At 39.2% G+C, this 27,465-nt stretch overlaps 5 protein-coding genes across 5 annotated transcripts; 4 read left to right on the forward strand and 1 right to left on the reverse strand.

The window, feature by feature from the left end:
- Window positions 1-500: 500 nt before the first annotated feature.
- On the reverse strand, window positions 501-6,742 carry LOC111332421 (small ribosomal subunit protein mS22). Its single transcript, XM_022937750.2, has 7 exons — window positions 6,459-6,742; window positions 6,147-6,311; window positions 4,668-4,811; window positions 3,501-3,584; window positions 2,992-3,137; window positions 2,091-2,199; window positions 501-1,078 (listed from the first exon to the last, which is right to left on the reverse strand). The coding sequence occupies exons 1-7, from the start codon at window positions 6,729-6,731 to the stop codon at window positions 968-970; spliced, it is 1,032 nt and encodes a 343-aa protein (XP_022793485.2). The 5' UTR covers window positions 6,732-6,742; the 3' UTR covers window positions 501-967.
- A 112-nt stretch (window positions 6,743-6,854) lies between these two features.
- Window positions 6,855-11,170, forward strand: LOC111332430 (xyloside xylosyltransferase 1). Its single transcript, XM_022937759.2, has 2 exons — window positions 6,855-7,993; window positions 9,499-11,170. The coding sequence occupies exons 1-2, from the start codon at window positions 7,028-7,030 to the stop codon at window positions 10,111-10,113; spliced, it is 1,581 nt and encodes a 526-aa protein (XP_022793494.2). The 5' UTR covers window positions 6,855-7,027; the 3' UTR covers window positions 10,114-11,170.
- Window positions 11,171-12,171: 1,001 nt separating this feature from the next.
- On the forward strand, window positions 12,172-13,204 carry LOC111332428 (uncharacterized). The gene has a single exon (XM_088729860.1). The coding sequence runs from the start codon at window positions 12,273-12,275 to the stop codon at window positions 13,101-13,103; it is 831 nt and encodes a 276-aa protein (XP_088585986.1). The 5' UTR covers window positions 12,172-12,272; the 3' UTR covers window positions 13,104-13,204.
- Window positions 13,205-15,041: 1,837 nt separating this feature from the next.
- On the forward strand, window positions 15,042-17,169 carry LOC111332429 (uncharacterized). Its single transcript, XM_022937758.2, has one exon. It carries the CDS (start codon window positions 15,130-15,132, stop codon window positions 15,952-15,954), a length of 825 nt encoding a protein of 274 aa, XP_022793493.2. The 5' UTR covers window positions 15,042-15,129; the 3' UTR covers window positions 15,955-17,169.
- A 3,478-nt stretch (window positions 17,170-20,647) lies between these two features.
- Window positions 20,648-26,509, forward strand: LOC111332426 (uncharacterized). Its single transcript, XM_022937756.2, has 5 exons — window positions 20,648-20,791; window positions 22,173-22,207; window positions 22,812-23,210; window positions 24,181-24,408; window positions 25,571-26,509. Exons 1-5 carry the CDS (start codon window positions 20,725-20,727, stop codon window positions 25,778-25,780), a joined length of 939 nt encoding a protein of 312 aa, XP_022793491.2. The 5' UTR covers window positions 20,648-20,724; the 3' UTR covers window positions 25,781-26,509.
- The last annotated feature ends 956 nt before the right edge of the window (window positions 26,510-27,465 follow it).

Below are 27,465 nucleotides of genomic sequence, written 5' to 3' on the forward strand. Positions count from 1 at the left end.
CATCAAGAAATTTTTTTCTAACAATCTGCTGTGCGGGATAATTTTTTCCATTCTAACTGCTTCTGTTACATTTGGACTGCATGCAATTTTTTTCTTTCAACAAGCACTCGCAGGAAATTTTTTTTCAAAATCACCCACCCCCCCTCAAGAGTTAAATGGTCAGCCCCTAAGGTGCCGACAAGGAGAATTCCTAAACAATTAAGTGCTTATTTAATTGGTGATCACTTGCTTTATTCTCCTTACCATATCCCTCAATCAAACATTAACCCCTTGACTCCCATTAGTGATCGAAAGAGAATTTCTCTTTACAAATTAAATGCAATGTCAAACAGACAAGTGCGACGAGAATATAGCAAAAAATATCATTTGGGGGATTATTTTATCCAATACTTAATTCTCTGAACTGACATAGGAAAGCGTGTAGAATTACTATAAAGAGATCTTAGGAGTGAAAGAGTTACGGCCCAGTTGTTCGAAGCTCAATGAGCACAAACCGAGGGTTAAATTTTAATCCAGGTTTCTTTATTTCTCTCTTCAAAAGCTGGTTTGGGATAATTGCCCCAGTTCTTTTTAGAGCATTCAATCATCAACTTGTAGATAAATGGAATTAAACTGAATTGTCTTTTAAAGCGTTTAGATCTAAATCAAATTTCACACTAACCCCGGGTTATCTTAACCCACGTTTGAACAACCCCACCCAGATCACAAGATGGGTTTGAAGGGCTAAGTAGAGCAATGTCACTTCGACATTTTCCTTTTGATTAACTATTGACCTTGGAGTGAATGCACAAACAAACAGTAAACTTCACTCACATGAGACTCCAAGCCTAGAAATTATAGTTGGGTTCAGCTTGCCATCTAAATAAACAAGTACAATGATCCCAAACGCACCAAAAAAGACAAGTACAATGATCCCAAACGCACCAAAAAAGACAAGGTATTGTTTTCGTTTTGGAAAGTGTTGCCTTTAATTTACAGAGTTTGATGATGTCCCCATATTTTGCTCTTCAGTAAGATGTTCCATGTGGTCTTCTAACTTCTTCAACATCTCTTGGGTTGCACATTCTCTAAGGAAAGCCTGAAAATCAGGAACAACAAAGGAGACAAACAAGATTAGAACAATAGAACTTTGCAGTTCCTCTTTTCTCTTCAAAATTAATAGCAGTAAAGCTGCCACAAAAAATTTTGGGAATGATTTAACCCTTTGACTTTCAATAACGACTGGCACCCAATTATTCTTACAATATCACCCCTGATTCAAACAATAAGGTCACAAGAGTAAAGGATATGATCACCAACTAAAGAAAGTTCTGATTGCTAAACAGATTCTTCCTGTCAGCACAATAGAAAATGTATGGAGAACAGCCCGACAACTTGCAATCTGATGTGCAAATATAGTTTTTTTCATCAAACAACAGCAACCTTAGTTTAAACAAAGTTAACATGCAAAACATACTTTATTGGTATGGATACAAATGACTCCACTGACTGGGTATGAATCAACTGGGTACAAAACGACTTTGGTATAAAATGAATAAAGGCTGAAGGTTTCTAAAGAAACTGTCTGGGGCTGCGTCAGTGGGGGTAACGAAATAATTTGAATATATCAATAAAGTTGAAATGGTAAATTGGCCACCGTTACAATTATAAAAGCTGACCTTTCGAGCATTAGCTCTTCGTCGGAGCGAATAGGGGAATTGTGGGTTGTGTGTGCTTTTAAAGGCAGAAAAAGGAGCTACGTGATTGGTGGGAACATAACAACAAGAAAAACACTAATAAATTATTTTTTTGTTGTTGCCATGTTCCCACCAATCACGTAGCTCCTTTTTCTGCCTTTAAAAGCACACACAACCCACAATTCCCTTATTCGCTCCAACGAAGGGCTAATGCTCGAAATGTCAGCTTTTATAATCATAACGGAGGCCAATTTACCATTTCAACTTTGTTAATATATTCAAATTATTTGGTATAAAATGAATGGTAACCTGTCAAAAACCCTGCTCTTCCACACCTTTCTCTCTTTGCTTTGCTAGTGTCAAAGGAAAACATTCACACTGCCTGGATATTCACACAACACATGCAACACTTACCCGAAGCAAAGAGAAGCCTATTAAATTGTTTTTCTCACTTCGTGTTGCTATCTCATCTTTTGGGTGACAAAGGATGTAAAGTTTTGCCAAATCAACACAATCATCCCACCTGTCAAAATATCATACTTGATTAACATGTTATTTATCTTTAACCTTTTCACTGTCAAGATCTCATCAGCAATTCTCCTTACTGTCTGCCATACAATTTTCATGATGATAGTTTAGAGAATTTGATATAAGATCAATTGATAATCCCCTAATTAATATTTTTCTTTTTTCTCATCAACTCTCTACATGACATTGTATCAATATTGTTAGGAGAAATTCTGTCTTGGTCACTCATGGGAGTTACAATTATGATAAATTATCAAGCAATGAGGTGATCAGAAAAAGCAAACTTATTATTTGGTGAGCACCTTTTTGATTTTGCAAATGCTCTTATTATTATGAGTTACCAGTGAAAAAGCTGCAAGGGCATATTATAAGTGACTCAGATCTTGGGGGATAAAGAGAGAAACTTATTTTAAAAAACATTTATTTCAAAGCACACTGAAAACCACCATGGACTAACCCTCTGTATGCTTAAAATACACCGATAACTTTTAAGCGCCCGGTGAGAGGGTATTGAAACAAACCGATCTTTAAAAAGTTCAAATGCCTGGGGGATTGCCCAGGGAGGATGTCCATGCTTCGAATTGATAGGTGCAGAAAATAAAATTAATAGAGGGAAATTTTTGAATGTCCAGTTCAACTTGATGCATACTGAGAGCAACTTTTACCACTATCCGAGATTCAAATAACAATAGCGTAATACTCAACATGCAAAATATAACAAAACTTAAGGAGATAAAACTTTTTCTTTTTGTTTGGCTAGCAATTAGTAAAGATATCCTAAACTTACTGTTCCATGTCCATCATATCATTCAGCAATTGATTAATTTTCTGTTGTGTTGCCAAATAATAAAGAAGTCCACCATAATGTCTTGTTGATCTTAAAATATCATACTTTTTACTCTTAAGAAGGTCTTCATATGTCCTGTGATGAACCTGCATAAAAAAAAAGAAAACAAAAGTTCAAAAAGTTCAGTGCCAATTTACAAAAACTGAAAAATTCACAAATACACATATAAAAAATGATAACTTTAAATCAACCAGCCTGAGTTCAGCCGCCGTTTATTCTAAACTCCGTCTATAACCAGATGTACGCAGGCTATCAATCAACTTGCAACTTCAACTTTCAATTTTATCATTCATCAATAAATTTCTGTATCAAGATAGGCTTGAGCTTCTTTTTAAAAGTAGTGATATTTACAATACTGAGTATATCTTTTGGAGCAAATAATTAGAGAGGACAGTGAAGTTATTTATTAACAGGATAAAAATTACTATTGGCTTCAAACCACTACTTACTCTAATGTAATCTGCTGAGTCAGGTTCAAATTGAACACAAGCCAGATCAAGAACATCTTCATGTCTGTTTTGCTGAAACACAGTCTGAAAGAGTTCAAAGACTTCTTAGAATTTAAAGAGAATTTTTCATTAGATCTTTAGAATAATTTGCCTACCACACAATTGAACAGGTTGATTACTTGCACAGAGCTCACAGCAAAACGAGATTAAACAGAAATGGGATTATCATGTAAAATTTCCACAAAGATTCCAAAAGAAAGCAGAAGCAAAACAGAGCTCCTGAAATTAATTGTAAATGCACTTCTCAGCAATCATTCAACTCTGAATGAATAAGTAAGAAGTTATTGAATGCTTATAAAACCATGAAAAATATCTGAAAACTAGGAACAGTACCTAATACCTCTCGCTAACTAAGTTCAATGTCAGTGCTACTACAAATAAAAATATTTCACATGTTGCAAAATATTTGAAGGATAATAAGCACAATACTTGGCAGGGAAAAATGCAGGGAAATATGCAGGGATATTTGTCTACCGACATTATCAGTTTCAAGATGCCAAAAGGTTTCTGAGTGTGAAGCTTGAGGAACACATGTGAGCTTTGAGAATGTCCAAGGGCAAATATACAAGCATATTTTCATGCAGAATAGAGGCCATTGTGTTTATCATCCTTCAAATATTTTGCAGTGAGTGAAAACATTTTTATTAACAGCTTACTGTGTGCAGCATGGTTTGAAAATTGATAGTCTCAGATACCATCCAGTTTTAGCTGGGGAATATTTTATCAGGTGATGTGTTTAAACCAATTGCCAGCAAGCAAAAATATTTGATGGATCATAACATATGTGAAGGACCAAGTTTTTCCCCCTCAGATTAATGTTCCCATGTGCTTTGCATATATGCCATCGATCCAAGCTGAAAAAAAAACAAGGTTCCGCAACTTACAGTTACTGTAGTAGTGCAAAAAACAGACTACAAAGGTAGTAAGATGGTTATTACATTTCTGGGTTTAAATACAGGGGTAAGATCTCAACTCAAACAATTTCTTCTTAATAAAGTGGGCTGTTTAGCGTGCTAAACAGTGAAATACATCCCACTTAATTGATCAATCACACATGTTAACTGAAAAATAGTATAAAAAGTAAAACAACAGAACACTTCACATTACCTGCATTCCTTCATCTGTGAGGAGTTCAGGTATTTCATACTGTCGTCCAGGCTTAGGAAAATATATAAAATTCAATCTATCTCTTTCATCCCATACTGCTTTTCGTAATCTTCCCCTTGGTTCCCTCACTGTTATTGACCTGGTCTGTGAAATCAAAAAATGAGTAAAAACTAAAAATGACATCAGAGGGTTCTGTTTCAGAAGATGAATTGGAAAATTAACCCTTTTATTTCCAAGATCTGATCGTTAACTCTCACCATTACTACAACACAATTCCTTGTATATTAAATAGAAGAATTTGGTGTTGGACAAAGATAACAACTTCTACCTGATAAGTTTGAGTACAGGGCCGGGTTGTTCAAAGCTGGGTTAAGATAACCCAGGGTTACTGTAAAATCTGATTTCAGATCTGAAAGCTTTAAAAGAAAATTCAGTGGAATTCTTTTTGTGTACAACTTGGTGATTGGATGCTATAAAAAGTGTAAGGAATATTATCCCAAAAAAGACTTTTGAACAAAGGATTAAAGAAACCCTGATTAGAATTTAACCTTGGGTTAGTGCTGATCAGCCTTCGAACAACTGGGCCCAGGGCTCAAAAATGCAACCAAAAATTGAGCTCTGGCAACTAACTGTTCAGAACTGGTCGCCAGCTGGCGACTCGCACTTTGTCTGATAACTAAAGAAAACCACGACACTATCATGCTATTAAATCTTTATACTAGGAAATCAATCGGGCATGATAGCTAGTTTTTGTGTAAGTTATAAATAAAATAAGTTAGCGACCAAAATTTACGATCTGGCGACCAAAATTTTTCCGTTAGTCGCCAGCTGGCTCCTAAAGGAAAAAGTTAATCTTGAGCCCTGGAGTACCATATTCTCATTACCTGTTGGCTGGATAATGTGTGAATATTATAGGGAGAAATTACATGTTAATCACTTTTCAGAGTTAAAGGGTAAAGAGGGTAAAGCGATTCTTTTCCAGTCACTCAATCAACTCATTTTTAAGAAGAGGGGGAAAACATTTAGATACACAGTCACCACCTGACAATTAAAATTTCTTCTGGAAAATTATAAAAAGAATTCTGTTTGGAATGGAAAAAAAGGTCTTACACAGAGTTATAGTGGTATATTTTCACCAAAAAAGTGGGAAAATTGACTTTGAAGAAAAAAATTTTCTCAAGTGACCAAGCCTCTTTAAGAGCAAAGGTAATGGCAAATGGAACATTTCATGGAAATAGCTTTGGTAAAGCCTCCCACATCAAATTTTCTAGGTAAATGGTCCATTTTTTTCATTCCAAGCAGAATTTTTTATAACTTTCTGGAAGAAATGTTACTTGTCAGTTGATGACTGGACTGTGTATGTCTAATTCTCATCTTTCTATGGCAACAAATTGTACTAGAGAAATGATAAGGGTGTAAAAAGTAATAAAAATGAAAAATAGAAAAACATGTTTTACAAGAAAGAAGACCTTGAGTTACCCTATCAGATTCACTTGTGCTGATATCTGTAAAAACATAATTTGACTCTGAAAATTGCGCCAGCTCTTCATTTTCTTCAATAATTTCATCGATCTCTTCTCTCTCCTCCATCACTGGCGGCATTTCCAGCATAGCCTCAGCTTCCTCTTCATTTTTGCGTTGTACCTAATACAAACAACAACAATAATACAAACAACAACACTACTGAACCCTCAATATTCCTGTATACGCGTGTCTGCTTGTATAAATATCTGATCTGCTATATTTAACCACTCGGAAATAGATTAAAAATACCAAAGAAAATAAAGTTACCTCTAAGTACTCTGCATCTGTCATTAGTTTGTACGATGGAACCTCGAGTTCTCCTTTTCGGACGGCGTATATTTTGTCCAAATTACGACCTGTGAGTTTCTTTAATAATGACTGAATTTCAGGATTAAAAAATGATGTGGTGTTCCCCTTATTTTCAAACGCTTCCCCACTGCAGAATGTTCGTAAAACTAGCCACCGAAAAGGGAATTTAACAGCCCGAAACTGCCCGCACGAGGCAGCAATCTTGGCCGCCATTTTGATTCTGCTTCTCATCCGCTGACCACCCTCGTGCGACTGCTCTGTTGCAAATACTTCTAAGTGGGGAGAGGTAGAGTAAAATGACGAAAACGCAAAATTACTCATTTGGAAATATACATCTTTTTAATTTTGATTTGCTATTGCGAGCTTATTGAATCCTGTAAGGTAACTCGAAGCTTAAAACTTCGTTTCTGTATTTAAATTCAGACAGTTCTGTTTCTGTAATGATTCTTATTCATCATCATTTGGGTTTGACATCATAACAGTGCCTACCCCTGAAGAGGTAAAAATAATTATGTGGTGAAAACAACATGGCGGTAGGAGCAAGTTTATTTCGATATTGTATGAGGCATCCTACTCGAATTTTGGTGATAGGACTCCTTTTGCTTCTAGTTATCGCTAGCAGATTTCTCTACTCTTCAGTTCCAGAGCAGCAAAATGCGCAGGAACTTAATCTTGTCGCAGGAAGTTTAGTCCAACATGTTCCTAAGAATATTGGTTGGAAGCAGAATCAAGTACAGCGTGAAAACGCGAAAAAACTGCAGCAAAGTTTACCTTCGATGAACGATAACAGAAATACACCCTCTATGGTGGATTTTAATCGAAGTAAACTCAAAAAGAAAGAAGATAATTTAACGAAAAAGATCAAAGGAGGCGGTGAAGACGACAGCAAAGTGATATCTGAGGCAGAAAATAAAATAAGATTGAAAGAGGAAGAAATCGAGAAAGCTGAAAATGACTTAGATCACAGGAAATTGCAAAATAAAGGACTGAAGAAAGATCTGCAACATGACAATAAAGCTCAACACTCACCGTTCGAGAGCGAAGTGAGTTATCACGATGAAGAACTCATCAAGAAGACAACATTGTTGGAGGAGAAGTCTCTTGTTCCTGACCATAAAGAGCCTGAAAACGTTTCCAAGGAAAACCATAGTGACAATTTCAATGGAAACAAAAATGGTGGGAAGAAAAAGAGTGAAAAGAAAGTAGCAACTCCCATTGTTTCTCAACAAAACGAGAACAACATTTTGATGATTCTTGCTAAAGTTTCCCAGGCAAGCTCCTTAGCTAAACGGTTCAAACGGTGTGTGTTGTCCATCTGTGAACACTCCAGCATAAATTTGACTTTTCATATAATAACTGACAAAGTTGGAAAACTTACATGCGAGGATACATTCAGTCAGGCTGGTAAAGTGTGTAAACAGGGCCTGAGTGTAACTTATTATGATGTTGACAATGTATCTAGTAAGGTCAAACCAATCACCAAAGAAATTCAGGTATGTATGCATATACTCCATACTGTTCTCTAGATATTTTCTGAGCTACTGACAAGGAGAATTTGATTATAAATCAATAGCTTTTTTAGAAGGTGATCATTTCCTTTATTCTCCTGACCTTTATGAGTGATTCAGGGGTGATACTGTAAGGAAAAATTAGATTCCAGTCACTCTTAAGGGTCAAAGGGTTAAGGTTACACCTGGGCCCTGTTGTTCAAGGAGTACATAACGCTATCCAATGGATAAATCGCTATCCAGCAGAATAGTGTTACTAAAACATACTGCGCTATCCAGCAGATGGAGATTTATCCAGTCGATAGTGTTATCCATGCTTCGAACAACTGGGGCCTGACCCACAACTCTGACACAAAACATGTTAAATTAGAAATATAAAACTGAGGGTGATGATCATAAGTAAAACTGTATTTTATAATCATTCTGCAGAGATTTCAAAGAGAATACCATGCACTTGAATATGTATTAATTTACCTGTATTTAATATATATCTTATTAACCAAGCACGAGGGCCGTACTGGGAGAATATTGGCCCGAGGTCTTGACAGTACGGACCGAGCGCAGCGAGGTCCGTACAAAAAAGACCAAGGGCCGATATTCTTCCAGTACGGTCCCGAACAAGCTTGGTTAATAAGAGATTTATTATATGACTGAAGTTCAAAGGGACACAAGTGCGGTATCATTTGGGACCATTTGGGACAGTGCCCGGTCCAATACTTAGAGAATATTGGACCGGTAATAGAGCATTTTGATTGGTTGATTTTAGTTATTGGCCCTCTGACTGCCGGAGTTGTGTAATAAATGTGTTTATTGACTGAGTGGGAGGGCCAGATGGGAAAATATTTGGACTGGTCAAGGCTGTGCTCTTAGAAAAATTGAATGGAGCCCAGTGCTCTGACACTGTGAAATCCAGGGTGCCCAGCATATGCTTTTTATGAAAAAAAAAAAAAAAAAAAAAAGACTAAAATTCCCGAGTTGCCCAAGAGCAAAAGTAAAGCTCCAGGGGCAACCGGACGCTACTAGACCACAGCCCTGCTGATTGAGAGCCCAATATTTTCCTGTGCAGCTAGGCTAAACTCAGTCAATACACATTTCATCATATGACCATGGTGAGTTTAAAATTTGGAAAATTTTGTTTTAACCTAAAATTCATGTAGGAGGTAAGAGATGTCATGAACAGGACAACCACAAAAAAGATTCTGCAACAAAAACTTTTCTAACCTTTTTCCTCATTTCTGTTTTACTTTAAGTTTTTTAAACAAAGCCATATAAGTGCAGGGCTTGACATCTGTTTCCAGACTTGCTCGTGTCAATCCGTTTGGCCCTACTCTTGTCAGCTTTCGTTTTGATATTCCTTGGCATTGTACGGGTGAGGCTGGATGAGTCAAATTCTAACTCACAATATTTTATAATGGAAAACTTAAGAGTATAAAACCTCAATTGTAATGGAAAAGTAGGAATTACTGATAACTTCTTAATTTCTTTCACAGAATCTGTTCAGTACTGGCTCTCGTTCTTACTTCAGTCACCCCTTATTCTTTGTATCCACTGCCATACATCACGTGCTGCCGCAGACCATGAAACACATCATATCACTGGACTCTGACTTGTTTTTCCAGACAGACATCAAGCAACTGTTTGCAATATTTGATAATTTTAAAGCCACCACTATTTTTGGCCTTGCAAGAGAGCAGCAGCCAGTTTACAGGCACATTCTGCACATGTATCGTGATGGACATCCTAGTGCAAAAGCTGGAGAACCCCCACCAGATGGGGCAACAGGTTTTAACAGTGGTGTCATGTTAATAAACTTACAAAAGATGCGTGACTCAAAGAGGTATAACCAGCTTCTCAATAACAATGTAGTGAAGGAGATAGCAACCAAGTATACCTTCCAAGGGCATCTTGGAGATCAAGATTTTTACTCATTGCTCAACTTAGATTATCCTGAGTTTTTCCATGTCCTTCCCTGTTCTTGGAATCGTCAGCTTTGTACATGGTGGAGGAATCATGGATATGAAAAAGTGTTTAATTTATATCACAACTGTTCTGGGCCAATTCATGTTTATCATGGAAACTGCAATACTAAAATGCCTAATGAGTAACTGAGACTGGCAAGGTGGACAAGATGGCTGTGAATCCCTGATCACTTTGCTTGAATATGCCCTAATAAAGGCAAACACCTATGTCTGGGAACAAAATCAAACTGTTCCCCTTAAAAGGGGCATGGCTTTAAGTTTCATGTGACCCCCTCTCTAAAGTCACAAACCTCTCAATAAAAACAGCAGAGTAACATGGTAGACGGTGGCCCAAGGCCAGAGATTGATTTGTAAGTTATTGCCTACCAACCAGTCACATACTTCGTGAACAGTATATACTGTACCTATAAATCATTCCCACAATCATTTGTATCTCAGCAATGTACAGTCAAAGCACAAAATGTTTTGTACACCTTTTTTAACCCTTTACTACTCTAACATTGGTATCCACATTCTCTGTACTTTTCTCTACACATTTCCTTAGATGTTGATAAGGAGAATTCCTTTAATGATCAAAGCATCTTAGGTTGGCAGTCAGTTCCTTTATTCTGATGATGTTAACAACTGATTCAGCAGTATTACTTTAAGGAGAAATTAGATGCTGGTCACTCTTAGAGTTTAAACCTTTAACTCCCAGAAGTGTTTAACATGCAACTTCTCTCCATAATGTCCATACATTATTCAGTAAACAGGTAATGAGAATACTCAAACTCATCAGATAGAAGTTGATACCTTGATCTAACACCAAATTCTTGTAACTAATTTACAAGGAAATGTGTAGCAGCTAGAGGGGAGAATTAACAATCAGATCTTGGTAGTTACAGGGTTATGAGTTAATTGCACAGAGAATCCTTACTTCCTTGTAACACTACAAGTTTAACTTTTTTTTTCTGTTGTCACTTTTTTTTTGTTTTTTTTTTTTAAGGCACATGAAAATATAAGTAGTTGTAGGGCATAGACATAAACATAAACAAGAGTATTTATCATTTGTACATATCTCTAGTTTCACACTTTGCTTGTACTGGTTCAGTTTGCTGAGAAGTAAAATGTGTAAGATATACAAATTTTTTTAACATTGCAAATAAATGAGGCATTAAAAAGAAAGAAAATCATTATAACAACAGCTGCAGACTTGTTAAGATAAGAGATTCCTTAGAGCAAGAATTTTGTTTGAGAGATTAGAGGAAATTAAACAAAGGGAAATCATAAGAGGTGCCAGCGCTGTGAATGCGGGGAGAGTCTGTGTGTCTAAGGAGTGAAAGAAACTGAGAACAGATTGAACGTTAAAAAGAAATGAGGAAGATCAGACTATTGTTAAAGGAAACCGCATGGCTAAGGAAGGTATGAAGTATCTTAGTGGGACCAATTTGAAATAGGAAGACTTGCGAGAAACTGTCTATTTAATTAAATGTTATTGGCAGTTCGGTGTCTCACCGGCATTGTTATACAGGTAAAGCAAGATCTTGTCAACTTTCTCCGCGGTGTAAGTTTGACGATTATAGGAATTTTATTGCAATCTTCGACTGGAATCAACCACTTTTTAGTAAAACACTCGAAACGCACAAACTGAACCTTTCAGACTTGTTTATTTGTAAACGTTAAATGCAACCTCAACCAAGCTATTTGTGTAACCTTAAAATATTCTATATAACGCTTGCGTTAGTGACCTTACAACGTAACGCCACGACCCGTAACGCAAGGCCTCCAATGCGACGATTGTCTCCGTTGGCAACATCGTACTTGTCTTACATAGAGCGAAGTCACTTCTGTATGGAGCGAAGTCACTTTTATATGGATCGAAGTAACTTCAATTGTGAAGCGATGTAACTCTTGGTTGGAGTGATCCAACCATGGAGCGAAGTGACCGTAATTCACATTTTCTTTTCTCCAGGGCACAGTTTCTTCAGTATGTCACTATAATGGCCGCTTTTTTTGTCTTTCTCAAATCGGAAGGGTAAACATACGTTGACTTCAACTTTTGGTTCGATAACATCGTGTCCTCGCTGCTTTGCCGACTGTGCGGGCTCTCAGAAGAATCCACCCCCTCCCCCTCACCGCCCCCCACCCCATCCCCACAATTTCCAGTTTCCAATCTCCTCTCTTTCTTGAACTGTTCTTTAGCCTGGTTTTGAATAATTCATCTACTTCCGTTTACCTTAGGAGCTCCTGTGATCTGCAACTCACGTTTACACCTCCACCACTTCGTTCAAAGTATTTGTTCGGCAATGGCAGGCAAAATCGACCTCTCCACGTACAATACAAGATACATTAAGTCAGATCTGAACAAATACAACATCGAAATCAAGGAGAACAAGGGGCCCAACCGGAGAACTACATTCTGGTTGCGTGTGTTTACGTTTGACTTCGCTCTCGAAAAGGGAATTGAGGTTCGCTTAACGAACTTCAAATATTTTGGTATTGGTAGCCCCACCTGGACAATGGAAATTATTAAATGTTTTTACCTGGGAATAACAGACGAGAAAAAAATGGATTCCTTCGACATGGACGAAGAGCTTGGAAATAGGCCCGAGTTTCTACGAATAAACGACCAAGTCGGAAATAATGAGAGGCTTCGCAAGTACCTTGAAGATAACATCGTGCCTCTGGTGATTAGAAAGATCAAATACACTAAATTCAGCCCCCAATTCAGCTTCTTTTTAAGCCACAAATCGAAGGACAAGCCGCTAATGGAAACTTTCCGCAATGGGCTCAAATTTCTTGGTTATAGAACATGGCTTGACAAAGACGACATGCCGATGGCCACTGAATTGCAAGGAGCATTGAAAGTTGCCATCGAAGAATGCGATTGTTTACTAGTCTGGCTCAATGAGGAATACTTTCAAAGCGATTACTGCAAGGCGGAACTGTTGTATGCGAAAAAACTTGGAAAAATCATTCTCCCATTTGGCGATTACGGCAAAATCCAAGGTCATTTGAAGGGAGAATTTGAATTTCTGGCCAGTCGTCTCATTTACGATACTTCAAAGTCGACCTTCTTTGAGGTGCTACGACGCATCGATAGTGCTTTGTTTGAGTTCGAAAAGCTTGCAATCTAGAATGTAGACTATCTTAATTTTTGAAAGTAAATACCATGTAGCCTATGTATTTGAAAGAGGAATTAAGAAACAGTCAGCAGATATTATATTTTTGCTTCTTATATTTGTTATTTCTATGCCTCGTCTGCAAAACATAATTTAAAGATGGCATCCATTTAGCCGGCTAGTGATTTGAATATCACTCAGGCATTTTAACAGCTCTGAAACGATACGGAACAAAACAGCACGTAAACTGGAAGAGTTGACAATCATGTAAGAGTTTAGCCTTAAAGTAAAAGTAAAATAGCTGATTACGAGTATTCTACGGCCGGTAAATTTATTATCCAATTGTGCTTCGTATAGTACAAATAACGCGCGAGACGAGTACAAATATCACGCGATATTTGGACTCCAGAAATATCCGCGAAATTCGCCCGCACTGAAATAACAGTTTGGCTCGTTGGATAATAAATCTCTTATTAAACGTTTTGTTGTGTAGTGTCGCTGAGTATTTTTACTCATTGTTTGCATTTGGACTCTCCTTACGGGCTCGTTAAAATACGGCACAACTCGTAAAAATACTCAGCGATACTACACAACAAAACGTCTAATAAGATATATGTATTATCCAAATGTGCTTAGTACAGTACAAATAACGCGCGAGACGAGTACAAATATCACGCGATATTTGTACGCCAGAAATATCCACGAAATTCAACCGCACTGAAATAACAATTTGGCTCGTTGGATAATAAATCTCTTATTAAACGTTTTGTTGTGTAGTATCGCTGAGTATTTTTACTCGTTTTTTGTATATTTTGACTCGCCCTACGGGCTCGTCAAAATACGGCGATAAGATATACATACTATCTTGATTATTGAATAAAATACAGTTGAACTAGAATGAAAGTGATCACTTGCCCCATGAATACTCCAGCATCGGTGCCGACTGAAGGGACATTCTAGAATAGCCAGTAACGCAATAACTTTACGGCTTAATTTGCGTCGGTATTATGGGAGATTCTCAGATAGCCACTAACACAATGACCAACGGCTTCATTTGCGTCAGAATTATGGGAGATTCTCAGATAGCCACTAACACAATGACTAACGGCTTCATTTGCGTCAGAATTATGGGAGATTCTCTGATAGCCACTAGCATAATGACTAAACGGCCACGTTTGCGTCGGTAAATAACGAGATTCTAAGATAGCCACTAACACTATGACTTATGGCTACCTTTGCGTAGGTATAAAGGGAGCTAGATTCTCAGAAATCCACTAAAGTACGTGAATATAAATCTCTATTAATATGAGTCTAGACATCAATAACTGAGAAGTCTAGACTGGGTGCAGGCGGTTGACGAAATTGCTCCGGATACCGTTGTCTTAACCGTGTAACTAAAAGACAGTTTCATTCAAGCTGGTACTTCAGCCTTCATCAAAGACTCGATCCCTGCATATGCTGCACTATAAACATTTCTAGAATCACCAAAAAATTTATCACAACACTTGCAGTTCATTTATGAAGCCTTTTATTTTTAAGCTTTTGGTTTTTTTGAATGACTGAAATGACCTCGCGACAGCCTATGCTTCTATAAAAAGATGGGACAGTGCACGAGGTATACAACCCCGTTTACAAGAGAGTACTGTTTTTTTTATACACTGATTTTATCTTAAAATCAAACTTGAAGAAACAAAGCTTCGATGGTCTCAATCGAGCTTATGGCGGAGCATGGATTTTTTTTTCCTCTGCTGCACAATTTCAATCGTAGGTGACTATGAAAGTCATTTTGTTGTGTCTTTCTCAATATCGGAAAAACAAACAAATTGTTTGTCATAGCACCTGGTTCTATAATACCGTGCACTTCGTGTAGCTCCTACTAACCCCATGTCATGATATGCCCTTCCCACCATTTCCAGTTTCCAGTCTTCTCTCTTTCTTGTCTTTGTTCAGGATCCATGCGGTGACCTACTTCCGCTTGGGTACCGTGAACTGCGATTTACGCATACACCTCCACTACTGAGTTTAAAGTATTTGTTCGGCAATGGGAGACAAAATCGATCTCTTCAAGGTACCAATCAGACCCATAATGTCAGGTCTGAACAAATACAACATCGAAATCAAGGAGAATCACGGGCTTAACGAAAAAACTGGATTCTGGTGGCTTGTGTTTACGTTTGACTTTGCCCTCGAAAAGGGAATTGAGGTTCGCTTAAATAACTTTAAGTATAGTGGAAGTGCCACCTGGACGATGGAAATTGTCAGATGTCTTTACCTGGGAATAACATGCAAAGACGAAATGGATTCCTTCGACATGGTGGATGAGCTGGCAAATAGTTATGAGCTTCGTCGATTAAACGACAGCGTTGGAAACCCAGAGAGGCTTCGTAAGTACCTTGAAGATAACATCGTGCCTCTGGTGACTAGAAAGATCAAATACACGAGATTTAGCCCCCAATTCAGCTTCTTTTTAAGCCACAAATCGAAGTACAAGCCGCTAATGGAAACTTTCCGTAATGGGCTCAAATTTCTTGGTTACAAAACATGGCTTGACAAAGATGACATACCGTTGGCCTCTGATTTGCAAGGAGCATTGAAAGTTGCCGTCGATGAATGCGATTGTATCCTAGTCTGGCTCAATGAGGAATACTTTCAGAGTGATTACTGCAAGGCGGAACTGTTGTATGCGAATCAAATTGGAAAAATTATTCTACCATTTGGCGATTACGGCAAAATCCAAGGTCATTTGAAGGAAGAATTTGAATTTCTGGCCAATCGTCTCATTTTTGATACTTCAAAGTCTTCCTTCTTTGAGGTGCTACGACGCATCGATAATGCTTTGTTTGAGTTCGAAAAGCTGACGATCTAGATTGAAGACATCTTAATTCAAAGCAAATCATCCTGACCATGCATTTGGAAGACGAATTGAAAAACACACTCAGCAGATGTTATATTTTTGCTTCTTATGTGTTATTTCTATGCCTCGGTAGCAAAAACAATTTTGAAGATGGCGTTCGTTTAGCTGGCTAGTGATTTGAATATTACCCAGTCAATTTAACATTATTAAAACGATACGTAGATGTTATATTTTTGCTTCTTATATTTTTTTTTCTATGCCTCGTCAGCAAAACATATTTTGAAGATGGCGTTCATTTAGCTGGCTAGTGATTTGAATATCACTCAGGCAATTTAACAGCTCTGAAACGATACGAAACAAAAGAGCACGTAAACTTAAAGAGTTGACAATCATGAGTTTAGCCTTAAAAAGGTATTCTTTGCTTCTTTGGCACTTCCAGGTTTTGCCTTAACTGTGTTTATGACATTAAAAGAGAGGGATAAGGGCTTAAACTGGCGTTAGGATAACAGCGAAATTCGTAATTTCGTCGCAAGCATTTCGTGAAGCCACTAAGTGCGTCGAATGGTATCACAATCGACCCTACTAACGCCAGTAACGCAACGACTACATTTACGCCGGTAAACAAGGTTATTATAAGATGCAATGGCTTAGCGGCTACTTTTTCGTTGGTGAAATTCTAAGATAGGCAGGAACGTAATGACTCAGCGGCCATCGTATTGAATTACGTTACATAGCGTTACTACTCTCTTAAGCAAAGGTAAAATAACTGATTACGAGTATTGTACAGTAAATTTATTATCCAATTGTGCTTCGTAGAGTACAAATAATGCGCGAGACGAGTACAAATATCACGCGATATTTGTACTCCACAAATATCCACGAAATTCGCCCGCACTGAAATAACAATTTGCCTCGTTGGATGATAAATCTTTTATTAAACGTTTTGTTGTGTAGTATCGCAGAGTATTTTTACTCGTTGTTTGCATTTTGACTCACCCAACGGGCTCGTTAAAATACGGTACAACTCGTAAAAATACTCAGTGATACAACACAACAAAACTTCTAATGAGATATATTTACTATCCAAATGTGCTTCGTAGAGTACAAATAAACGCGCGAGACGAGTACAAATATCAAGCGATATTTGTACTCCAGAAATATCCGCGAAATTCAACCGCACTGAAGTAACAATTTGGCTCGTTGGACAATAAATCTCTTCTAAAACGTTTTGTTGTGCAGTATCTCTGAGTATTTTTACTCGTTGCTTGTATTTTGACTCGCTCTACATGCTCGTCAAAATACGGCAATAATATATATATACTATCTTGATTTAGTTCTTATTAGCCGAGCGGGAGTTCTGTATGGGAAAATCTTGATTGAGGTCGCCAGTAGAGACCGAACGCAGTGAAGTCTGTACCAGCGACCGAGGTCAAGATTCTCCCATACAGACCGACCTAGCTCGGTTAATAAGATGTTTATTATATGGCTGTCTTATATGCCAATTTTTTTTATATTCTTTGTACCTTCTTTTTCTAGACCGGTCTAGATGCCGGTCTAGATGGGAAAATCTAGACCGCTTTCAATATTGATTTCAGCCAATGAAATTCGTGAATTCAGTAGTTCCCAATCCTTGTGAGACACAGCCATATAATAATATTGAATAACATACAGTTGAACTAGAGGAATGAAAGTGATCACTTGCCCCATGAATACTCCAGCTTCGGTGCAGCGAAGGGAAATTCTAGGATAGCCACTAGCACAAGGACTTAACGGCTTCATTTGCGTCGGAATTATGGGAGATTCTCCAATAGCCGCTAGCACAATGACCAAACAGCCACGTCTGCGTCGGTATAATACGAGATTATAAGATAGCCACTAACACCTTTGCGTTGGTATAGGGGGAGCTAGATTCCCAGAACGCCACTAACGTGAAAATAAATCTCTATTAATATGAGTCCAGACATCAATAACTGAGAAGTCTAGACTGGGTACAGGCAGTTGACGAAACCTCCGTATACCTTTGTCTTAACCGTGTAACGAAAAGACAGTTTCATTCACGCTGGTACTTCAGCCTTCATCAGACTCGATCCCTGCATATGCTGCGCTATAAAAATTTCTAGAATCACCCGAAAAATTTATCATAACACTTGCAGTTTATTTATCAAGCCTCTCTTTTTTTTTACTGAAATGACCTCGCGACAGGCTATACTTCTATAAAAAGATAGGACAGCGCACGAGGTCTACACCTCCGCTTAGAGGAGTGTAATTTTTTTTTACATATTTTACCTTAAAATCAAACTCGAAGAAACAGCTTCGATGGTCTCGATCGAGCTTATGGCGGAACATGAATTTTCTTCCTCTGCTGCACTATTTCAAAAGTAGGTCACTATGAAAGTCATTTTGTTGTGTAATTTCTCAATATCGGAAAAACAAAGAATTTGTTTATTATAGCATTTGGTTCAATGACACTGTGCGCTTCGTGTACCTTCCCCTTGCCCATCTCGCCATTTCCAGTTACCAGTCTCCTCTCTTTCTTCCCTTTGTTCAGGAGCCATGTAGGTTTTGCATAATTCATCTACTTTCGCTTTGGTTCGGAACCGCGATCGCCAGACTTCTGTAGGTATGTATGTATGTAAATCTTTATTTAAACACGGAAAATCATCAGTTACATAATAAAAACTAAGATTAATCAACTGCTTTACATGATTGCCGTGTGGGAATCCTATATATCGACTACGTTAAGATTTCGCCTAAAATGGTTAATGGATGAAGCATTTTTTAAGTTTTTGGGCAATTTATTCCATAACATGGCCCCGCTGTAAGAGAAGCTTCGTTTCAAATAATTGGTGTTTGGTTTGGACAAGGCCAGCCTTCCCTCAGAGTTTCTTGTGTCGTACACAGAGTGACGCTGAGAGAAAAGACTTTGTAGATATTCGGGAGCAAGGTTGTTTATAATTTTATACATCATTATGGCTTTTTGTTTCTCTCGTCGAAGAGATAGCCTCTCCCAATCGAGGGCGGAGAGAAGGTGGTTTAAGCTCGTATCAAAGGGTGATTTAGTAATAATTCTGGCTGCTCGATTCTGTAATTTTGGAGCTTATCGCTTAAGTAGCCACTTAAACAGTCCCAGACGGGGCTGCAGTAATCAAAATGGGGCATAATCAAAGCGTTATAAATTTGAATTGCAGTTTCTTTGGATATAAAGGGCCGTACACGTTTTAGGGCGCCTATAGCTGCAGAGACTTTCTTGGAAATCTCTTCAACGTGGCTACCCCAAGAGAATTGGGCATCTATAGTAAGACCCAAAGATTTGGTCTTGTCGACTCTCTTTATAATTTGGTCATCAATTCTGATTTCTACGAGAATCAACGAGAAGCTGTTAACCGACGCTTTGTAACACTCGGAATCGTAAAATCAAGCCATTAAACCGTGATTAATTAGGAAGCGTGGTGTCGGGGACTGGGGCACATATTACGTAATTATGTAACCCGTAACAACGGAAGCACGTGCTTATTATTGAGAGCCTGCCCACCCTTTTAAGTTGTTAATTCCAATCTATTGAACAAGAGAGTTAGATTGACCGTGATTGTGCGAAGACCTTGTGAATCTTGCGATTATTAAACACGTTAACATCAAATTTGTGACTTGTCTTGGATACTGTCTCCAGCAGTTGGAGGAGTCCAGCAAAACGTAGTACTGCTTAATTTTTCACGTTTTCAACAGGCTAGTTAAGAGCTAAGGCTGTGATATTTCCTACCCTTGACCTCCTCTGTTTTAGACCTGTAAATCGCAGAAAGCTGTTTCTCCGCCGAAACATAACATTGACAGTGCAACGGCAAAAGGGGACGTCGTCCTTCATTGATTGCTGACGTTTCGAGCGTTTGCCCTTCGGCAACCGCTCTGACAAAGGACCAACGGTCGAAACGCCAGCTTTTCTAAAGCAGGTCTTTACGGTGGCAACATTATTAGCTACGTTGATAAGACCGAATTATCTTGTAACACCCCCGCCAATGCAGTGACACAGTTTATTCAGAAACTAACCCCTTTCGTGGTATTCCTCAACTTGTCCGCACGCAAGCTGAGTATGTCACGTAAAAATAGAAAAACACTGAAAACTGCGTGTATCAAGTGAGTCTGCATGGTCTTTTAAAGTAAATCGTTTACTTTGATTCTGTTTTCCAAAAATCACGGATAAAAATTCAACTATGCAGTTTTAACAAGAGCCAATTATGGCTCTTGGTTTTAATCAATCTATTTCTTATGCGCTTTGGAAAAACAAAACAAAACAAAACAAAATAAATTTCCAAAAAGACCTCAAATTTGGCGGAGATCACAAAAAAGTCGCTGTTTTGTGTTCTTCAGCCCGGTCAATTTTTTTCTTTTCTTTTTTTAGGGGCCGACCATTTAACTTTTGAGGGGGGTTGGGTGATTTCTGGTCATCAAGAATTTTTTTTTCTAGCAGTCTGCTGTGCAGGATATTTTTTCCCGATTTTTTGGTACATTTTTCTGTTACATTTGGGCTGTATGCAATTTTTTTCTTCCAACAAGCGCTTGCAGGGAATTTTTTTTTCAAAATCACCCCCCCCCCCCCCCCTCAAAAGTTAAATGGTCAGCCCCTCACTTCTTTTCCTCAATCCTTGTAAATTTGTACTTAAACTTTGATTGGTTAACCCAAGACCTGGGTAAACCCCTGGGACCAATAATCGTATGTAAAATATTGCGGGCGCATCATTGGACATTCCTCAAATCCATTCGCGTGAACTTGTTTTGGAAACCCCGAAGATGAAGACGTCAATCATTGCCTCGTTCAGTCTGTTTTTATTCTGTGCCGTTTCCAGCACCAGTCAAGGTAAATGACCTTTCGAGCTATTATGCTTGCGTAAAAGAAGTTGTTATAGTTTAACCGTGTTTGTCTCGACTCCAGCTTGAATTACTGGTGGGATGGATGCACAAATTATGTAATATTTCACATGGTCACTTCGCGTGAACGACAAACGCTTATTCAGCTACACCAAAGTTTTTATTTATTCTCCCCTTTTCCGATTTTTCTATTCCTATGCCTTACGTACTTTCCTCTTTCTTTAACGAATTTTTTCCGATCAAATTTTGCACATAGTCGTTCGCGCGTGTTTCGGTTCGATGGTAACGCGAACACGTGCTTGGGTTTTCACTGAAATTTACATGCTCGTCGAGCACCAAATACCTGTTTGCTTTTTAAAAGTTACACGCTGAGCGTTAATGAAAACTCTCTTTCGTATTTATTTTGACAGGAGCGTGCGGTCGTCTGCTGGCTACTAGCTCTTCAGTGAATCGTCACTAAACAAATCGACTTTCTTCTCTCTAAGAGTTCATTATTTATCTGTTTCATCTCTTTTAAAGTTATTTTGCCGGAAACCGAGGGCCTATTAAACAAAAGGCCCAAGGTAACGCTTCGTGCTCGGTATTCGAGATCTCACCGTTTGTAAGAAATTTAGTGTGTTTATTTTAGAAGGTGGCTCAACCTGGTGATATAAAGTTCTCGGTTTGTAAGCGAGATCTCAGTTCGGAACAGGGCGGAATTTTTTGAAGACACTTCACACGGTTGTCGGGATGACAACTCAAAGGTCATCCTCCTTGGATTTCGGGCCGAAACCTTTCATATGAACAGTTTCCGCGACGAAATATGTACAGAGGTCAAATTAAGTCGCGCTATCAGAGCCTACAAGATGCTAGGCTCATAAGATCGGGCTAACCTGATGTCGGTACGTAACTAATGTCAGCTGCACTGCACCGGAAAATAATTCTATCCAGGTCACGCGCGCACTAGTCTCCCTCGCAGCCTTTTAGCGTTGCGTGACATCCAAAAAACAGCTGCGAGGGAGACTACGCGCGCACTACATGACGCCTTGCCTCTTTTGGCATGTTGTAAGAATGAATAATTTTCGTGAATATCCTCGCTCCTGTGGACTGAATTTTGTCTTCGAAACAATTCTCACACATTCGCACTCGAATGCCTCAGCGACCCGGCACCCGATGTGTAGTGTATTTGACGCTGCTTTTAAGCGTTAAAAAAAAAAGTTACACATGTCTGTAAACTAATAGTACTCGATAAAGGACCTGAACTGAAAAGATGGTGATATTAGACGTGTAAAATGAATTTTTAGTATTTCAGTGTCTTTGTGGTCAAAATGAAATTTGATTAAAAAAAGGAATATAATAGAAAACGATGAAATGCATTTTTGTTATTGCAGCCCATTTACGGGAAAGAAGGGAAGCTGCATCTGAGGTAAGCTGATTCAGCGAAACTTATGGAAGGCTTCCATACTTTAAAATGATCCTGCAGTTAACACCTTTCCAATGAACTATGTAACCTTTTTCGTTTTGAAGATTCGCCGCTTAAAAACTTCTCCCCTAGTTCTTTGCGAACGCACTTTCCGCTCTTTTGTCGTCCCACCCTTCCTCCTCTTTGAAGGTCGCATAATCAGGGGCGGTTACTCGAGTACATAAGGACTAGAAGGGATACCATACGTTTAAATTCTATTATTGTTGTTTTTCCTCATGAAAAGCTGAGGCCCTCGTCTCTTGCTTCGTGGTTCCTTTGAAATAAAAGTGGGTAAATCAGAATAAGTATTTTCACTGTGTTTTAAAAACTGATGCGTGACAACTTCCTTAAGCATAAGTTGTGCGTGTCCTTCGTGAAACGCGCGTGAAGCTTTGAGCATGGAGCGTGTGGACTGCTGTGTCGAGAGTATAATGCCGGACGAACAAATACATTTTTTGTCGTTTAACAACGTTCCTATTATCTTATCCTTCTCAAAACTTTCTCAGCTTTTTTTTTTTTACTGACAACCAAGCCTAGCACTTTCCTCAGATTGGCCCATTTCTTACAGATTACAGTGACCCTAAAGCTCGATTGGAATGTCACCGCTCTTGGTAAACCGATCCCACCAAGTTACACCACAAAGGTCCCCAACGGTACTGTTGTACAGGACATCATGAACAAAGCAGCAGGCGAAGATAAGCAGAGCCCCTTTAACTATTACAAGAACACCTACTATGGCGGGCTGGGGTATCTGATTACTACTATAAATGGAACGGGACACAATCAAGGCACAAGTTCCTACTGGTACAAATATGATGGAGACAGCTTGGTGTCTCTTCCCTGTGGAGGAGACTCTTATGTCCCCTACAACGGCTCCACGATTCTATTCCGGTTTACGGCAGACCCCTACCCGAAAAATAATAAAAGCGCAAATGGATATTGTAGTGGCCACTCTACCTCTAGTCAGGTTTGTAAGCTGTGCATTAGCCATGGTTGCTTATTTTGAACGCGAGTCCAGTAAATTTGCACGAGTGCGCGTAAAGGAAAGCTTATCAGTGAACTATCCTGAAAAAAAAAAGAAGAATACAAGTTTGCTGTAGACTGAGCAGGCTCTCATAGTCAGCGGTTTAGTCTGTGAGTGATTCTTCGCGGGAAAGTATAAGACCCTGAGAAATGCGAGCCCGCGAGAGGTCTGCAGGGGTTAAGCACTAATTAGTGAACCTCGTTCCAATGGTCTTTTCCCTTGTAGGGCAAAAGTCATGGGAACGAGGGTGCCGATTAGTACCAGTTCTCCAGCAAACCTTCCCGAATCGACTCAAATCTTCCCGCGGGCGGAGAAACGCAAGTACTGCACTAAGGGCCTGGTCGCATGCTAGTTTGCCGTCGCTGACTTACTCGTTTGTTTGGCTTCTTTTTTTATGGATCAACAGTCTAAAAATCGATTTTTATTATTTCGCAATACTTTTGCATGAAGATAGCAGAGCCCTCGACGTCATGTGGTGAACTCGCTCACGTTTATTCCCGTCCCTAGAGTCCTCGTTTCTGTCGGTCACGTGTTCGAAGAAATTTGTAACGGTAAGTGAGGCCGAGTGGTTCTGGGGACGAGAATGGTTCTCGTCTAATTCTTTTAAACGAGGTTCAAGTGTATTCATTTAATGTTGAACGTATCCATTTCTTTCACGGACAGATTAAAGTGTGAACCATTTCCTGTCGGGAACCTCGCCGTCGCTACATCCCTTTTACTACCAATAATTCCCAAATGTGAGGTGCTAAAAATTAGCAAATATAGATATGGGACACGCTTAGGAAAAGGTATTTTACTACCTTACAGGAATCATGGTCATTCCTGTTTTCAGAGAGAGGACAGACAGAAAGAGGGAACTGGGAGGGGGGGGACAGCAGATGTAATATAACTATTTTTTTTTCCAATTAATTAGGTACCACTCTCTGCAATCACAGTTACCATTGGAATGGACTGGAATACGGACGTGATTAAAAAGTCAATCCCATCTTCCTACTCCACCAAAGTCGCCAATGGCACTTCTCTTCGAGAAATAATCAACAAAGCTGCAGATGAAAATCGGCGGGGTCCTTTTGATAAATATACATCCACCTATTATGGCGGTCAGGGGCATTTTATAACTTCCATGAATGGTAATAAAGAGGTATGTGACAACTATCAGTTCGCCTATTTGATCCTTTTTTGGACGTCGAGAGTTGAAAATTAAATCAATTTTCTCGTCGCCTAGTAAAAGGAACAACATATTCGGCCATGTGTACCAACGTTTTCTCTGTAGAACAATTCATACAGAGCAACCCATAGTGAATTCCGAAACCGATAGGCTCGAATCTTGATGTTCTATGCTCGTAACCCAGCCCAGGCAGTCATTTTGTGAGAACGAGGAAGACTAGGGAAAGGCAGGGTTCCTTAAAATCCCGCTGATCTTCCCTCTCCAGACCATTATTCGTGTCCACTGACCGTGAGAGCCTGGCGCAGGCTGCCATATTTATGACAATCCTTCATGACTGGGCTCAATATTAACGTTAAACTCTCCACCAAGCCCCTCTCTTCCATGTATGTTTCTAACGAGCTCCTTCCCCACCCTGACCCCACCCCCTCCCCTCCTCCTTCTCCTCCTCTTCCTCCTCCCCAAACAAAGCTTTGAAAAAGAAAACACTAGAAAATATTAAGTGCTGTTCATCTGGGTTCGGTGGACTTTCAGCACAAAGTGTAATTGTATTTTATTTGCTGGTAGAAGATTCCATTTCATTCAAATATCGTAGGTATTTAATTACACAGGGCAACTTTTTAGAAAGGAAGAATTATAACTTAAATTTAAGCTTTCATCGTCTGTTCAATAATAAGCGCTCCCCCCCCCCTCTCTCTCTCTCTCTCTCTCTCTCTCTCTCTCTCTCTCTCTCCTCACTCTCTCCCCCTCACTCTCTCCCCCTCACTCTCTCCCCCTCACTCTCTCCCCCTCACTCTCTCCCCCTTCCTCTCTCTCTCTCTCTCTCTCTCTCTCTCTCTCTCTCTCTCTCTCTCTCTCTCTCTCTCTCTCTCTCTCTCTCTCTCTCTCTCTCTCTCTCTCTCTCTCTCTCTCTCTCTCTCTCTCTCTCTCTCTCTCTCTTTCTCTCTCTCTCCCCCTCACTCTCTCTCGACTAAACCCTTGTCAAGGAGGCCTGGAGCTAAAATTGACATCTCTCGACCCTATTGGTCAGATTTTTGCATAGCTGATTCTAATACGAGCCCGATCAGTCTTGACATAAGCTGAAGTCTGCGTGACTTATCCTCTCCAACGCTCTCTTTCTGCATGGATCTCATTTTAGGATTCGAAGACTGACTCGTACTGGATGATCTACGACAAGACAACAAAGGAACTCTTCAAACCCTTTATAGATCAATATAAACCACAGAACGGTTCAACTACCATCCTAAAGTTTATAACAAGCCAAGAACCGGAACCTAGCTCTGGTTGCAATTTTATGGGAACGAGTTTGGTAGTGCTGTGCCTCTTGGCAATCGTGGAAGCCCTGTGATTGTTTAAACGCAAAGTCAACAGGAACGCCGTCCTAGTCTAATTGTGCAATGGTGGTATTGAGTAAGCTCGAGTAACGCATTAAAGAAGTGCGAGAATGGATTTTCTCTTTGACTTTGTCGTATTAGTGGCAATGTAGTATTAGTTCTAGCCTCTTCAAGAACCGGGACGAAATGGTAGAAGGCGCGATAGTAACGGCCGAGTGAAAACAAGGGAGGTATGGGTCGTCCATATTCTCGTACCCAGACCTCTCAAGGCCAAGCAGTTCAGTCGCAGTTAAACGGTAGGATCTGGCTACGAGATTAGATCGTTCATTACGCGAACCGACCAAAACCTCTCTCGTCTTTTCACTCCTTCACCACTATCGCGTTGTTTACTATGACGCTTCGTTTTCCTTACTGAACGCATGAACAGGCTGTATTAGTTCTGAAGGTGCAAAAAGCATTAGTGAGAGCTTGGAACCCAGCTCTCTAGTAGAGGGAAAATTTCAAGGAGCATTTTAGCGTAAATTTGCGATAAGTTTATTAGTTGATACTGCACGTATCTCAACAAAAATATATAAATTTGAAGCCTGCAGTACTTTCTAAGTCTTCTTTGTGCTGTCTAAGAGTGGTAGATGCTAGTTGCTGGAAAATTCTGGAATTCATTTTTTTTTCATAGTTGTTAAGGGAAATTTGTTATTCTTTTTAATGGTAATGCGAACGAGGGGGAATAAAGTGTTTAACTCGCGGTTAATGTCTGGTATTCATGTCCGATTACGTCGTTTATCAAGTTTACAATTAAAAGTTCACGACAAGGTACATCCAGTTGAATTTTCCCGGTCAAAATCCCAGAGAGACATATTCAGAAGTCCTTCAGAGGCATTGGACCTTAAAAAAAAGGAAAAAGGAAAAAGCACGTGTTTGCATAAAGCAATTTTTTAAGTGGGTGTCAAAGGTAATCCGGAATTGCGTGGGTTTTACATTTCTTCACTCTGTGATTGGTCTAGAAAACTTGCGCCACTTTCTCAACCAATCAGATTCAAAACTGAAACCAATCTCGGCTTGGTCGCACGCGTTTTCCCGCGCTTCAAGCAGTTGTTTGTTTTTACTTCGAGTTTGTTCCTGGTGATATTTTCCTCGCTATCGCTGGCTTTTTTGACAGCTTCGTTTTTGGTTTTACGACACCCAATTGACTGCGAGCGCTAAACAGCGTGATGGTTCCATAACAAGATGCCACAGGTACAGAAAATAGTGCCTCTTGCGCGATCAGAGCTTTAATAGAGGGGTAGGTTGAAAAAAACGTAAATTAATCCTCATAAAGAGGAGTTATGTAGAGCTTTCTTTGAAATTTCAGTGAGTCATCTCACCGTTTTCTAATTGTCTTCGAGTGAGTGCAAAGGAAATGGACGCCGCCATTTTGAAAAAACCTAGTAATCCGACCGCTTGACTAAAATCGTGGAAACCAAAACGCGTGGTTCCCAAACAGATGCACGCAGGTTATCGCGAAAAAGAAATATTGCCTGGGTCCTGAATGACTTTCTGTTTGGTTCCTGGTTGTTTACACAAGAGACGGAAAAGACAGACGTTGAACTTTGTTACGTCACGGATACACAAACTGTCCTCTTTTTTTCTTTCAGTTCAGTTATCACCGCGTGCATAACGTTGATTGAATTTTACCTAACTTAGAAGAGAATGAATAATAAAT

The sequence above is a fragment of the Stylophora pistillata genome, chromosome 8, assembly GCF_964205215.1.
Source record: "Stylophora pistillata chromosome 8, jaStyPist1.2, whole genome shotgun sequence".
Classification (NCBI taxonomy): Eukaryota; Metazoa; Cnidaria; class Anthozoa; order Scleractinia; family Pocilloporidae; genus Stylophora; species Stylophora pistillata.